Genomic DNA, 15,440 nt, shown 5'->3' on the forward strand with positions numbered 1-15,440 from the left:
TAAAGCAACCTTCTTCCTCACGATTTTAATAATATGATTTGGAATGCTCAGTTGCATATCAATATGTATTCAAAGTAATTTACGGATTGTATCTTTCTAAAGCTATAAGCATTAAGTTACTGTTAGTAAACATTTTAGTTGTTCTTTTTTGTAAGTAAAAGTTTAATGTATTGCAGAGAATAAAAATTTTAACAATCTAATATTTTTTCTCGTTTATTTTAAATTTAATTTATGATCTGTATTTTATTGTTTTAAATGTACACAAATCAAACAATTACTTTTTTATAGGGAATATTTTGTTTGTTTTAATCATTTTCAATAAAATTACATAAAAAATATATTTTTAATTTGCTGCTTTTCAAATATAGCAGTTAAGAAATTAGAATGTATGTTACAATTGGAGGATTTACATTAAGGTTATAATGAGTCGCATTTTCGGATGATTATTTATTCTTTTTTTCTAATATATATCCATTTATGTACCTTTGAAAATGTAAAGCGTTTCTCGTCGTTTTAATCATTTTTATGAAATTATGAATCAAAAATGGTTGTAGTAAAAAATGTGTAGATTTTGTTTGATATTTTCCTACTGTAACATATTGAAATTGTTCAATGAAGGCTAAATCGAGAAACTATACACTAAAATTTTCGCTACCTTAATTCCCTAAATGTTCCTCCTTTGCTTCCCTAAATGCTTTACATAGATACGTACGTACGTACGTACGTACGTGCGTGCGTCCATCCACACACACACACACACACACACACACACACACACACACACACACACACACACACACACAAACGGGCGCACGCACGCATGCATGAAATAAGAATAATAAGGTAATTTTTTTTTGACATATAACAGACAATGATAATCAAAACAATATTGATAAATCTATAATCCAAGAAAACAATAATTTATTTTAATCATTTTCACTTAAAAAGGTTTTCTTAAAATGTATTATAAGTTTATAATAATATATATAAGTTTATAATAATATATATAAGTTTATAATAATATATATTAAAGCCGCGAACCAGCTTTATTAAAACCCATTACAAAAATTTTTTAATATAATATTTAAAATAAAAAAAATAATAATTTTGATAGGTGCTGCATATTGGAGAATGCTATAATTGGCTTACGATCACAGTTGGATTCCAGGATCAGCCTAGTTGCAGTTAAATTTTTTTTCTTTCAATTCTATCTATTGCTCATTTTTATACGAATAGGACTTCTTCAAAGCACTCAGGTCAACTTCAAAGCCTGATCCAAACCTCATGTTTGTTTCATAGAAGTTAATGCATTTGATCTTTGCCTTGCAGGTCTTGGCGTGATATTCGATCTCGTTACAAATAGAAGCAGTAGGTTTTATTGCAACTCGTTATTCTGACCGACTTTCGACATGTGCCCTAATTGATTATATCGATAACAGTGCTCTTGGGTACTCTTTGACACTGTGCCTTCTTGAGCCAAGGTTTAGTTTTACACTTTTAATGATCTTCTTAAAGCACTTCGGCTCAGGTGCCGTAATTCATTGGATTAATTTTTGCTTTTTGATTGGGGAAAAAACCTCGAATTTTTCTTTTCACATCTTTATTACTGTATCTCTAGAATTAATCAAGATTTTCTTTTGTTACGACTGATTCTACTTATAATAATGGAAGCAGCGCTTACAGTTTTTGACATTTTTTAAATTTTTCACAAAATACGTAGTCTTTTTATAACTTAAGAAGTGCTTAGATCATGATTTTTCTCTTATTTATCAATATATTCTAAAATTTTCAGAAGTTTAAGAGACTGATTATAAATCACAAAAGAAAATTTGTATTTTTGAGCCCCTTGTGGCTGAAAATATAGCAATAAGCATTTAATTTAGATCTATTCCTTTGATAGTCATTTAAAATAATTCAATAAAATTCTTCAACTTAGTTTAGTTTATTATATTTTTAAACTCAGTTCAGTTTATTGCACTATATCGTAGCATAGAAAAATACCGATTAAAAGTTTGATTATTTTTACTTAAAGCGAAGAGCATATATTCAGCTAGTTACGGGCTTAAAGGTATGAGTTTTAAAATATAAATAGAGTTACCTTCTTTAAATGAAAAGTATGTCGTTGTGTTTTCAAAGATAAAGTGAAGCCTTCAATGTGAGGATTGACAATGCGGTACGGATTGTGTATGGATATTAACCCTTCTGGAGGATGATAAAGATATATATATTCCCTTTCATCAATGGATATATTGAGAACTATAGCTGAAATAATTGAATGAAATATAATAAATAGCAAATGAATAGTAATATGCTTATTTAATTTTTAAAACATAAATTATCAAACTAGGTGAAAGACAAGATAGAAAGCTTAATGTAATTTTTTACTGTTGAATTATATTATTTCTCTTTCATCTTCTTTTTGCTTATGTATTTTCTTTTTACTTGAAAACCATTAGACACTTTAAATAATCTTATATATTGATTAGATACTTGGGACTACAAAAAAAAAAACATTTTTAAATGCATAGGTTCTTTAATTTACCATTCTCTTATACATTTTCAAGATTCGCGTAAGAGCGAAGGAAATTTATGCCCATTAGGATTTGTTTGTTAATACAAATATGAAATATCAGAAAAAGAGGAAGAAAGTATATGTTTACAAACTCTTACCAATATTTCATGTCTGTCCATTGTTCAATGCCATCATTTATAAAAGCTTCGCGACCCCAGTTTTTAAAACTAATGTAAACATTTTAGGGGGTGAAGCAGCAAAAGTTGGAATACATCAAAAAATACAAAAACATCAAAAATTAATCAAAGTATCACATTTTTAGCTTGAATCAGATTTTTAAAAAAAAAATGGATTGAGCTAGAGCTACGATGAGCTAGAGCTCCCTATTCACTCTCTTTCCCATGGCTACTGACTAGAAACAGACATTTTCAGAAAATAGACAGAGACTCACGTGCACTCATAAATATTATTACGGAAAAGGATGCCACAGTTGATGTCAAGATATCATAAAAGTAGTTTTTGCGCCTGTAAGCAAACTAAACTTGACTAACCTTGAAGACTCTATTGCAGTTATTAATAGATGGTGAATTCATCAAATTCGTGTTAATCTGCGCATTGGACCAACTAAGCGTACCCTGAAACTTCAACTTGAACACAAAAGAAATGTCCAAAATCAGGCCATTAATCAACTTTTCACTCAACCTTATAGTTGGAAGTCAAATCACGGGTTTAAGTTTTCTTCCGCCAAAATCTTTCAACATTGCTCTTTATAAACAGAACCATTCCATGTTCTGAAGATTTCTAATAATTTAGTTAATGATCTTTTTAATATTCCACAGTTTCCCAACATTTGGAAATCAATTCTAGCTTAATCTCCTGCATACTATGGATCCCGCCCAACCTTCAATCTTATTTCCTATATTTTATTAACTTCTTCAAATCTATACCTCTGTCTCTATTGATTAAACCACCTTGCACGCGTCTGTTTCTTTGTTTCTCTACAGTCCCGCAGTGAACTGATTGTAAAGACACGGTTCACAGTAGAATAACAAATTCAGGCATCACTGGCTGCTGTCAGTAAGCGGGTGGAGGACCACTTTGATCAGCCTGAGTAGGGACCAAGGGTGCATGGTATTGGTCCTCGGTAAACTGTTTCACCGTAAAGTGCTTGACTTCGTGTGCAGGTCATCAGGCTACCAAAGCAGGGGGGGGGGAATACCTTCTGCAGAGGATCAAAATTTCAATGGCATGTCTTCAGATCATCCTCAGGGATGTTTCCCAGATCATCGCCAATAGCTCATTATGAAACTCTAAAGTGACGTAAATAATGTACCTAACTACCTTTTTTCTCTACTATCATTTGGGGTTTTGGCACTGAGGAAGGTTCTAGTTTATAGAAATCGAAACTATTGTATGTTTATGACTATTATTGTACTTTCAATTGTGCGTTGTTTAGGGGTTTTATTTATTTAATTATTAATTTTTTTCGCTTTAAATTTACAATGTACAATGGATACTCTATCTTTTATTGAAATTATCAATCGCTTTTCTCTTATACCTGCACACAAACACCATTCTGGAGCCGTGAACGGGACCTTTTTGATTGGCCAGTGCACCACTAGGGCAGTGAATTTTTCTAACAAATACCCACTGATTTGTTCGACTTTTAACGTTTTTAGTTTGTCTAATAGGGGTCTTAAGTAATCTTGAAAATATTGTTCTGATTTCAAAGACATCGCTTTTCATTTAGGCAAGAAATTTACGAATATTCCCGATTTCATAATGAAATAAAAGCGAGATGGATGACTGACTCATAATGGAAAATAATTTATTCTATGTTTAGAATTAATGCGTACCAAAGCTAAACTTTCGAAAAAGATGAAAGTGTTCAAAAATATATGTTATCTTTCATCTCCGGTGAAATGTTCTTCGTTCTATATCTTCTTTAGAAAAACTTGAGTAAAAATGCTTTATTTTTAAATTAATAATAAAAAAATATTAAAAATTAATACCAACCATACTCTAAACAGTTCTGTTTTGAGTTTATGTAATTTATAAGAATCAAAACTATTTGAAAAAAAAAACAAATTATATTCGGGCACATTATTTGAAGAAAATGAAACAGTTGAGTGTTTCATAAAAATATATCAATAACTATACAACCCTTTTTACATGGCATTGGATAAGCGAATTTTATAATTGAGTCCAAAAATTTTGTATTTGCTTAAAGAGTTTTCGGGATATGAAAAAATATGCAAACATGAAAATTAATATTAAGGGGTCTTTCTAGACCAAAGAATTAGGATTCAAGATTGCAAGTTATATTTTGAAAGCCAGAAAACCTAATCAGTCGGTTTTTTTATTTAGGGGGTTCGTAACTTAATCTCTACGGCGAGTCGTATATGCTAAAACGAATTTTGTCATCTCTTTATTTGTCAACGAAGTAATAATAGTTTGATTTATTTATCTCCTTATTGATTTATTTATTTGAGAATAAAAATTACATCATTACAATTTGAACTAACATTGGTTGCGTAAGTTGGAATTAAAGCAATAATAAGTCTGTCAAATTATACAACATTTAAACAAACAGTTTAAGTTTTTTTTTTTTCCATTTCGATTCTGTAGGCAACTCATGCAAATGCATTTATGACTCAGGTGACAATTCAATGCAATTATGACTCAGGACAGAAGTTTAAATATATGTTGTAATATATGTAATATATGTTCTAATTGATATTTAAGGTGAGGTTCTCGAATCATTAAGATTGAGTTTTAATATGATATCAAATATCAATAGTTATTATACATTATTTGATAATATAGTCAAAATTAAATTATTTTAATCATGAGAGCAAAAGTTATTAAAAGCGTAAAAAAGTTTTTGATCCATGGTACACTTTTTTAAAATCCGAATTTTTGTCACCGAAGTCTCTTGATGTGAGCTATTTTTTTCCCTAGACATTTCCATAAACTTTTCTCTAGACAGAATTGTCAGAACTCTGGAAAATAGATATTATTTCTTCGAATTTTCGAATCTTCGAATTTAACATTATTTATTAAAAAATGTGAGGCCTAAAAGAACTGGTTATTTTACAGTCATTCTTGGGAATTTAAATTTGTTTCAATTTTTTTCCCTTACATTTTTTTCCAACTTCTGAAAAAGTAAAATTTTTCTTTAAAAACTTACCCAGAAAAGTAAAAATTTACTTTAAAGACTTTACTTTAAAAAGTTACCTTAAAAATTTACTTTAAACAGCAACTTCAAAGTAACTAGTTTATTTTGTGTCTTAAAAAAACTGCAGTCTTTGTGTAGATTTTTTAAACTTTTCTGAAGAATATTTTGGCTGGGAATGCAGGTTGGTATGATTTCATTACATTCTTTTTAAAAGATGCTTTTCTCTAACATGAAATGATATTGTTTAATTTAGAATCTTCATTTCCATTTACTAACTTAGTTATTTTTCACTTTAAAAAAGGCAATTTGTAATTCATTGTTAAAACTTTTTGTTATGCCTGGTGGGAAATAGCTGTAAAATATTGGGGAAGCAAAATTTCCTGATAAGAGGAAACAAAAATTCATATCTTACTCCCACTCGAAGTTATTACACTTGGCTTTGCATTTGGTCTTCCAAAAAGAGTATTCAATGTCCAACAGCCACTCAAAAAACCTGGCCCAGTGGGTGTGGAAACACTTGACTTTTTGAAATATGACAAGCTGGAAAGAAAAAATAAATTCGATGAAAAAAATTAAATGGTTATAACTAAGGCCCGGATTTTGATGACATTTGCATTTTTTTGCATTTTTTGCATTTTTGGACATTTTTTGTCTTTTGGAGCATTTTTTCAGATTTATAGGGCATTTTTCTTTAAATTTTGGGGCATACTTTGCATTTTAATGCATTTTTTAAAGTTTTTTGTTAATTTTTTCCAATTTTTACTATTTTTTATCTATTTTCATTATTACACTAGCTTCCAAACAATGAAGAAAATCGATAGAATATTAACAGGTGAAGCAAAATCTTTTCAAATTGAAGAAGAATTGTAAGTAAGTGAGACCGTCTTTATCAAGTACGCACCTCTAACATCAGTAGACGTTGAAAGAAGCTTCTGTAGGAATGAAAATTTATTTTCAGACAAGAGACGCTCGTTTACATTTCAAATTATCAAAAAATATTTAATAATCCAATGTAATTCTGATATTTAGTAATATTATGAGATGGAAGTTGTTATATCCATTACAGTTTCTATACAAAATAAAAATGTTTTTTTGTCAATATATTTTCCTTTTTTTGTTATTTTAGGATATAAAACATATTTTTCAAACTTTAATAAACGTAGAACAAGTATTGCATTGCTTTATATTTTTTAAATGACTCATAATAATTTTAAAGACCAAAATATTTTTTAATTCAATATTTTTACTTTATTTAAGGCATTCTTTGCGCAATTTTTGCATTTTTAAAGGCATTTTTGGTCCTTTTTAAGGACATTTTTTTCACTTTTTAAGGGCATTAGTTGAGATTTTTTAGGTCATCGAAATCCGGGCTCTAGTGCACACAATGCATTTTTATATGCATTGGAATGCATATAATACATTACATAATTCCAAAATATGTATTCTATTAAAATTTATTAAATTTTCAACGTTCAAAATGGTAGCATTAAATTTTTGTTCTTTATTGATTCTTTTTTCCTAATAGAATTTTTTTCTTAAAGTTGAGTTATCCAAATATTATGTATAAAGCACTTCTCTGGTAGTAAAGAAAAGGAATATCCTAGCGGAGGAAGTGTCACTCAGGAAGTGTTTCAATGAAGGCTTCCCCCATCGAAGCATTTGTTTAATTTAAATAGGCACAACTATGAGACTTTAGAGTCCTATTCTATTCTTATGCACGAAATAGATTCTCAATTCCTGTTAATAAATGACAAAATTCACTAACGATTCTCTGGAAATTAAGGTACGGAGTCACCGGTCTGATCTCCTAAATTTGTGCTTTAGAGGTGGGAAAACAATTGCAATACTTAGTCCAAGCTAGACTCACTATGCATTATAGTAACGTAAGTACAAATGCAGCTCTTCCTCCCTCTTTGATAATCATTTCGAAGCTAGGGTGTAACTTCCTCCGAAAATGGGATACACTACTCAAGTATTTCTTGTTTAGAATGCCCCATCATGCTGGGAATCATAGCTCAAATAAGACTCATTATTATTATGGTATCAAAAAGTAGATCTTAGGTCAAACCTGTACATTGAGATTTACTGATTGTCAACTGCGACTTTTGAATGGTAAGTACAGTATGAAAAAAAAGCGAAAATTTTTATTGAATTGTGCATACCATAGGGGAGAGTGGGGTCAATTGTAACAGGGTACGATTGTAACAAAACAAAAATTTCGGAAGTCGGTTTCTAGATTTGGTTCCTAGGTGGCGCACAAGGTGTATTTAATAAATCTACATGTACAGTCCGCAAAAAAAAAAACGAATCACCCTGAATAACTTTCGTTCTAATGATCGGATTTTCACGAACTAAATGTCAATCTTAATGGTTCCTGGGGGTGACCTCAAATATGCTAATTAATTAGTGCTAACTATTAATTAAGTTACGAAATCAGACACAAAAACGTACTTTCTCTGAATAAATATGCATTTTTTTTTACATATTTGGATTTCTTATCCTCAAAATATAGGGGGTAGCCGCAATCTGGGAAATGTGGTCCCCATAGTTTGGTCAGGAGAGCGATTCAAAGTTCGTACCCCTTAATGTTAATTTCGCTTTTTGCGTTTTCAGTCATATTTTCAAAACTAATGAAGCAATTCAAAAAAAATTGCACCCACTCATAAAACTCATTTACCCAAAGATAATTTCATGCAAAAAATAATTTTTAATAATTATTTATTATTTTTTATTATTTAATTAAAGTGATGATGAAAAAATATTGAATTATAAGGTATGAATTTTTTTATACCATATTAATCTACATATTTTTCAATTGAAAAATCTAAAGTTTCAACTGTTTTTATTTATTAGAAGCTGAGAAAAATTAAAATTAATTATTTTTAAAAAAATAATTTGGCGACAATAAAGAAATAACCAATTGGGGCGATTAATATTAAAATGTGATAAACTTGGGAGGAACTTGACTTCGCGCGCGTAGCGTAAAATTTCATTCATATTTTTTTCGGTAATAATCGTTTGCTAATCTTTTTATTTTTATTTCTTTCACACTATAAAATACGATGTTTCTTTTTTAGTCATTTAATAATTTATTTGCAATTTAGTAAAGAATTTTGAATAAAAAACACTTTATTCAACAAATGTCTAGTTTTAAAAAAGCGTGCTTCTGATAGAATACACCAGATTGTGCTTATTTAATGTGATTATTTTTTATTTTTTTTATTTTGTTTTTCAATAACTGATACAATTTCAATAATATGCATACGTATGCATAGATTTAGAATAACATATTTATCAATTTCTTGAATATATATTTTATAAATATTAATAAAAATACGTAGTCAACATTTTTAAACATCTCTCACAACATCGCAAATTTCTCAACATCTTATAGGGTAAACTAAACAATGAAGGAACACTTAAGCTTAGCTTGCCTTTAAAAAAAATCATAAAAATTTCAAAATTTGTAATTTTAGCTAAATGATGGTTTCGACATATTTGTTATTAAATGCAAATTATGTAAAAAAAGTTAGATAACTTACATAATATTGTTTTAAGCTTTTGGTGGTTTAAATAATAAGTAGTAAGATGACCAAGTGAAGGAACAGTTCTTACCAGTGAATAAACACTAAATTTTCCAGAGAATGAACACTTAATTTTGATAATGTTTGATGCTCGTTAGGAATCCATAGGCCACACAAATGTCTAAAAACAAGATTTTTCTTGGAATTACGACATATAACCATAGTTAATGTGGAAAATTTTACTTTTTTTTCAGTCATGGAATGGAAAGTAAAATATGTTTGAATACATAATTTTAAAAAAATGTTTTTCATTTTTTTCTCACAGTTTAATAATCCGTTCTAAATTATGAATGTTTATCATTGTGTAATCTGATGATGTTTTTATTATTATTATAATTCGATCATTTTTTTGTTTAATCTTTTCCTCATATTTTTTAAGCTTTTTTTTAAATCTTTTTAAGTATTTTTTTTCTCTTCGTCATGAGTAATTTTTATCTTTTTCTTTTGATTTAACCTTCCTCATTTATCCAAATTTTTGGCCAATGTAAATGTATCTTCGAAATTTCTTTTGATTTTCCAGTTCCATTTCCAGAATTCCTCACTGGATAATAAATGAGAAAAAGGAGTTTCGAAGTTTGAGTAAAACCCATCTCTCATTGACTTATATCTAGTAGTTACTTATGAAACCAATCGTTTTTGCAACTAACAATGCCTCAAGAGGACTTATCTCAAAATCGGTTTTCAGGATACTTTCATTATTAATGTTAGTTGTCTCAGCTTCAGAGCCAAAATTTGATTATACAATTGTTCTTTTTGAAATAAATTCTTCAATATTGAGAAAAGCGCAGGCTATTGGATATTTGGGAGATTAAACTTTTCTGTCAATGTTCCTTCAAAAATTTGCAACATAACTTGTGAGATTTCCTTCTCAAGCTTCTGAAAAAATAGCGCATCGTTATTCTCGAAGCATGTGTTTTGTTGATAAGTTGTCTTGCTCATTAACTCTTGGTGTCTGTTTTGCATGCATTTGTTACAGTCAACGTTTTCTACATCGAATGAAAAAATATCGCATTTCATAAAAGCATTTTAACTTCATCAGTTGATGCCTCAAATCTTATTTAAAAATGGATGTAAAATTTTCTAGACATATTGTTTTACAATTCTTTTGTTTTCAAGATCCAACGAGATTTCCAAGAATTACGTAGAAAACTAAACCAGAAAATTTGTTTTGAGGAACAAAACTTGCTCAGTTTCAAATTGATATAAGATTTATACCTATCCAGAAGAAGCAAAATTAGGAATTTGATTGCATTTTTAATTAGCCATGGGTAGAAACATTTGCAATATATTTGTAAAATGTTGCTGCGGTCATCGTTTCATTTCATGAATAGCTTTTTCCAATGAAATATGTAGCAGGGACTGATTCTGTAATATCTCTACGAATTCTTCTGTAAGGAAAAACTACCAATGGAGGTACTTTTTCTTTCCTAGGTACTTTAGAATATAAATCCTTATAATTTTTAAAGCCGCAGATTTCTCACGTTTAAGGGCAGTATTCAACTCTTGTTTCATTCGCATTGTAAATGCAATCACTTTATAAAAGGATGCCAGGGCTACTTCCCTCCTAAATATTCTCTGAAGTTCTTAAAACCAGTATTTCGAATATTATTCTCTAAGGTAAGTTTTGCCTTTTGAAATTATCTTCGCATTGCACTGAGTTATCGGTGGATGTCACCTTAAAAAAACTTCACCCATTTTTCACCTAGATAATTGTCTTTAAATGGATTTTTCCTACCAGTTCCGGTTAGGACATTAAAGACGACAATAGGATAATAATTTAGCTAATTATTGGCACAAAATCCTGCAAAGATTCCATTCAAGCTCTTATTATTATATTTAGTTGTTATATTTAGTTAATAAACATAGTTTATTAAGGAGTCTAAGGTATGATGTAATAACTAATCACTACATTTATAAAGATAAATAATAAATTAATTATTATTATAATTCTTTAAATAAATTTAGCAATTAAATTTGCATATTTAAATGAAATAGTTATAGGAACTATTCATGCAACATTTAACTGAATTTTAGGAGTCCTCTATGTCGCTGAACTACTAATTATCCAAGTAAAATCATATTTCACACATACTATTCATTCACTGGGAAATCTATTCTCAGTGAAGGAACATGCCTGTTCCTTCTCTGGTTAGAAGTTGTTTTTTTTATTTTTTATTTTTAACATAATTTTGATTTATAATATGACAAAAGGTACAAGAAAATTAAAAATTTTCTTTTATTTTCATTATCTTGAAAAAATCCCAGTAAAGGAACACTTGTTTATACATTGGTTTTTCATTGTTCTGTAATCCAGTTAATAAACACCCCCTAATCTCAGTACTTGCTTATGTTATGATGCTTAAAATAAATAAAACGTAACTTCAATGACCATATTTTGAATTCTTTTTTTCACAATGAAAAGAAAAAGCATTATTATATGCAATTAATTGTAGTTTAAACGGATAACAACAAACACTGACCTTATAATTTTGTCAAAGAAACAAGGCGTTGAACAGATACTAACAAATTCAAAACTTTTTCCAGAGAAGACTCAAAGACCAGATAACTAAATGCATTGTTAAAGGACTTCCTATTGTTAGGTAGTAAGCTACTCTTACCAATCAATCTAAATTAAAACGTTTAAAATCTTATTTCTAAGAAATATCTATGAAATGCTCCTTCATTTGTTGGTTTACCCTATATCATCCTAATCTTAAAAGAAATTTCCGGAAGTGTATCGCAGAACTATTTTACCAACTATTTAATAAAATTTTAACATTTTAAAATTCTTATTCTTTTCCATTTTACGTTTATTATTTCTTCATTAATATACTAATATTTTTTTTAGAACTTTAATTTAGATTTTTTTTAATTTAGGTTTCCTTTTCAAATTATAGTCAAGTTTTTTTTAAAGAATTATTGTCTGCTAGCTTAGAATAAAACCTTGTTAAGAAATTAAAAACATTCAGCTGTTTAAAATTATTTAATGCAAAACAGCTGATTATTTACTTAGCATACTATTTTTTTGAAAAAAGAATATAAATTATTGATTGTCTTCTTTTTTTTGTTTCTTGTGACTTCAACTTAGATTATCTAAAATAGTGTTGATGTTTTATAAGTCACTACAAAGTGGATAAAGATACCGAACAAAAAAAGCTGTGGAATACGTAACCAATTTTTTTAGTGTCTTAAAATATCTCAGTATCTTAAATGTCGTCCTACTATCTTAGTTGTGAAATTAAATTTTTAATTATCTGACCACGTGTGATTCGCTAATTATTTCATTATATCTTTTACTCTTTATGATACCAAGTAGATTTTTTTTCTGATAATATACTAAACTATTTTGTTTAATTTTTTACTTTAGCATGATTTCCTAGATATTATTGTAGCATAATTTGTTATCAGGAAAATGCCTTATTTTGTTAATCAGGAAATACTAAAAATTGAAATTTGTAAGGATTCCGAAGCTGTGCACACAATACACAATTTCCGACCTTATTTTAATAAAAAAAAATTTAAAAAAAAAACGTGGCAAGTAGGTTAACATACTTTTTACAGAAACTGTGAAAACTAATTTTTCCTATATTTCGTCAAAAGAGGATAAGAATGATATTGCTCCAAGGGACCTACTCAATAATTTCGCTATTTCCAGAATGAAATCTGTTTGATCGAAACATATTATTCCTTGAAAATTACACGAGGGAAAAAGTAACTTTTATTATTTATCTAAGCTTATTCCATTTATTTAATGATAGCGGTATTAAGGTTAAGGATATGCGTCGGAAGCTCCGTTTATTATTATACTATAAATGCATTAAATCATGTAGCTTGAATAATTTATTTTAAGTAAATTATTTAATAATTTTAAGCAAATAAGGGTGTAAAAATAAACTCGATCGAAATACTCCGAAAGTATACCCTGAAATATATGTAGAATAAACTTTGGAATCGATATATAAAAAATACCTTTTCAAACAACCTCGAGTAGGACGGAAACGCTAACTTGTTTAAAAAAGTTGTCCTTGTTACTATTTAATTTCGATTCCTGGTACTAGGGGACATTCCATTTTCACATTCGACTTTTGAAATTTCAAATGTAAACGGAATTTTTTATGACCTTAAACTAAAATGTTAAAGCTTGCAGCAAAAAAAAATTTTTTTTTTTACTGCATTAATTTTTTTACAAAGTAGTGAATTATTATTTTTTCAATCTAAGAACCTGTGCCTATAACATATGTAAAACTTATTTTAATATCGAGTGAAATAATTTAATATGTTGTGTAACTAAATGGATAATCCCAAGAAACTGAATCGAAAATATAAAAACTTCATTGATTTTAAAAAATAATAGATGATAATAAAAATAGACATGTTTTGAGCGTCCAGTAATAAAAGTCACAAGTTATCCATGCCTGACAAGTCTTGAGAATGGGCGATTATATTTGAAAACTCGAAACATGTCGACTTTTACTTCCCTCTTCATATGTTTTGAAGCCAGTTGAGTTTTTATCGTCAATTATACTGTTTTACATTTGGGTCTTGTCTTGATCACTATTTTGATAAGGATTTTACACTAGTTAAAGTAAACATATGCATTTTAATATTTTATCAGGATTCATATGGTCTTTAAAAATGTAAGAACATCAATATTGCAAAAGTTATATTTAACTTAAAAATTAACATTTTGACACCAGATATTTTGAGTTAATGAAATTAAATATTTTATCTCTTAAGTTTTTGAGCCCCCATTTCAGTATCTTAAGGATCTTAAGAGCTCTGTTTAAAAAGAGATCATCAGATATATATAAGAAAGCAAAAATAACCATAGTAGCATTATTTGGTGGTAAATGTAGCTTATCGTAATTGAAGAATATGCTGTGAGACATTTTATGGTGAATTTGCGAACGTATAAGTTTCAGAATGTATCGAAACATGAGGATGCTATTTGCTAATCATCTTTATCCAAAGGAAACGATGTAACCTAAATATCTAGTAGAATGAAGCGATTTTTTAAGCAATGAATCCTACAACTTGCAACATATTATTTCAATATCTTATTCTTAAACATAACATATTTCAATCTTTTTAAAATGCCACTAAACATTCAGCAATTCCTTGAGTTATAGAAAAAAGAAATATCGTAAATTATAGAAAGCCTTGTGAATGTGCATTAGAATTATTATACAATCTACATTTTATTTTTCAAGCACTTTTTTTTTCTTCAAATTTTCTTGCCTAGAAGACTCGATTAAAACTGTAAAAATGATTATCCCTAAAATTTTGTATTTAGCTATAATAAGTTATGCTCATTTTATTTTAGTATAAAATCCTCGAATAAATATAGTAAAAACAGTGTAATCTAAACAATATCAGATAAAAAGTTCATGTATTTAAATTCTAAAAACTATCATAAATAATTTATAAATCGATTCAAATTTACTTTTCAAAGGAGATTAAAATAATATTTTTTTTGCTTTTTGGACAGAAATCCCCTAAAAAAATTGTTTATGGCCTGAAAACTTCGAGATATTTTCTATTAACAATAAATTAAGCCCCTCCGAGCAATCACTGAACATTATTTCAATTTTTTTACTATCAGAGTTTGGTTGCGTAGCAACCTAGTAAAATTAAGCACTCTTCTTTTGAATTAGTCAATGGGTTATCTTAAAATATTTATTTGCGCAGGCGACTTTTTTTTGGCGGTTTTCTGGACTATCGCCAAATATATAAACATTTATTGCGGCCCAATTTACCACCCAATTTTTTTAAAATTTTGTCTACCCCCACTAATTCAAGGGTCTAGATTCCAAATATGTAAAAAAAATTATATGTTTATTCAGAGAAAGTACGTTTTTGTGTCTGATTTCGTAACTTAATTAATAGTTAGCACTAATTAATTAACATATTTGAGGTCACCCCCAGGAACCATTAAGATAGACACTTAGTTCGTGAAAATCCGATCATTAGAACGAAAGTTATTCAGGGTGATTCGTTTTTTTTTTGCGGACTGTACACCCCTGATGGCAACCATTTTTATGAACTTTTGAAAGAGTTACATCACAAAAGATATTTTCACGCTACGCAAGTACTTTTTTTGGTATTAGAATATTATCTTGTTACAAAGTAATTTTGTTTAAGCAAATAAAAACTAGTAACCGAATAT

The 15,440-nt window shown here is 28.6% G+C and overlaps 1 protein-coding gene across 1 annotated transcript in view; it reads right to left on the reverse strand.

Moving 5' to 3' along the window:
• Positions 1-15,440, reverse strand: part of LOC107436596 (uncharacterized) — a 111,673-nt gene that overhangs the window by 43,981 nt on the left and 52,252 nt on the right. The window contains exons 14-15 of the mRNA XM_071184101.2: positions 6,103-6,230; positions 2,099-2,262 (exon numbers count right to left, since the gene is read on the reverse strand). Of these exons, the coding sequence (XP_071040202.2) occupies positions 2,099-2,262; positions 6,103-6,230 (292 nt within the window). The remainder of the gene's footprint in view (positions 1-2,098; positions 2,263-6,102; positions 6,231-15,440) is intronic.

The sequence above is a fragment of the Parasteatoda tepidariorum genome, chromosome 10 (genome assembly GCF_982258835.1).
Source record: "Parasteatoda tepidariorum strain Cologne lab strain chromosome 10, Ptep-v5.0, whole genome shotgun sequence".
NCBI classification, from domain to species: Eukaryota; Metazoa; Arthropoda; class Arachnida; order Araneae; family Theridiidae; genus Parasteatoda; species Parasteatoda tepidariorum.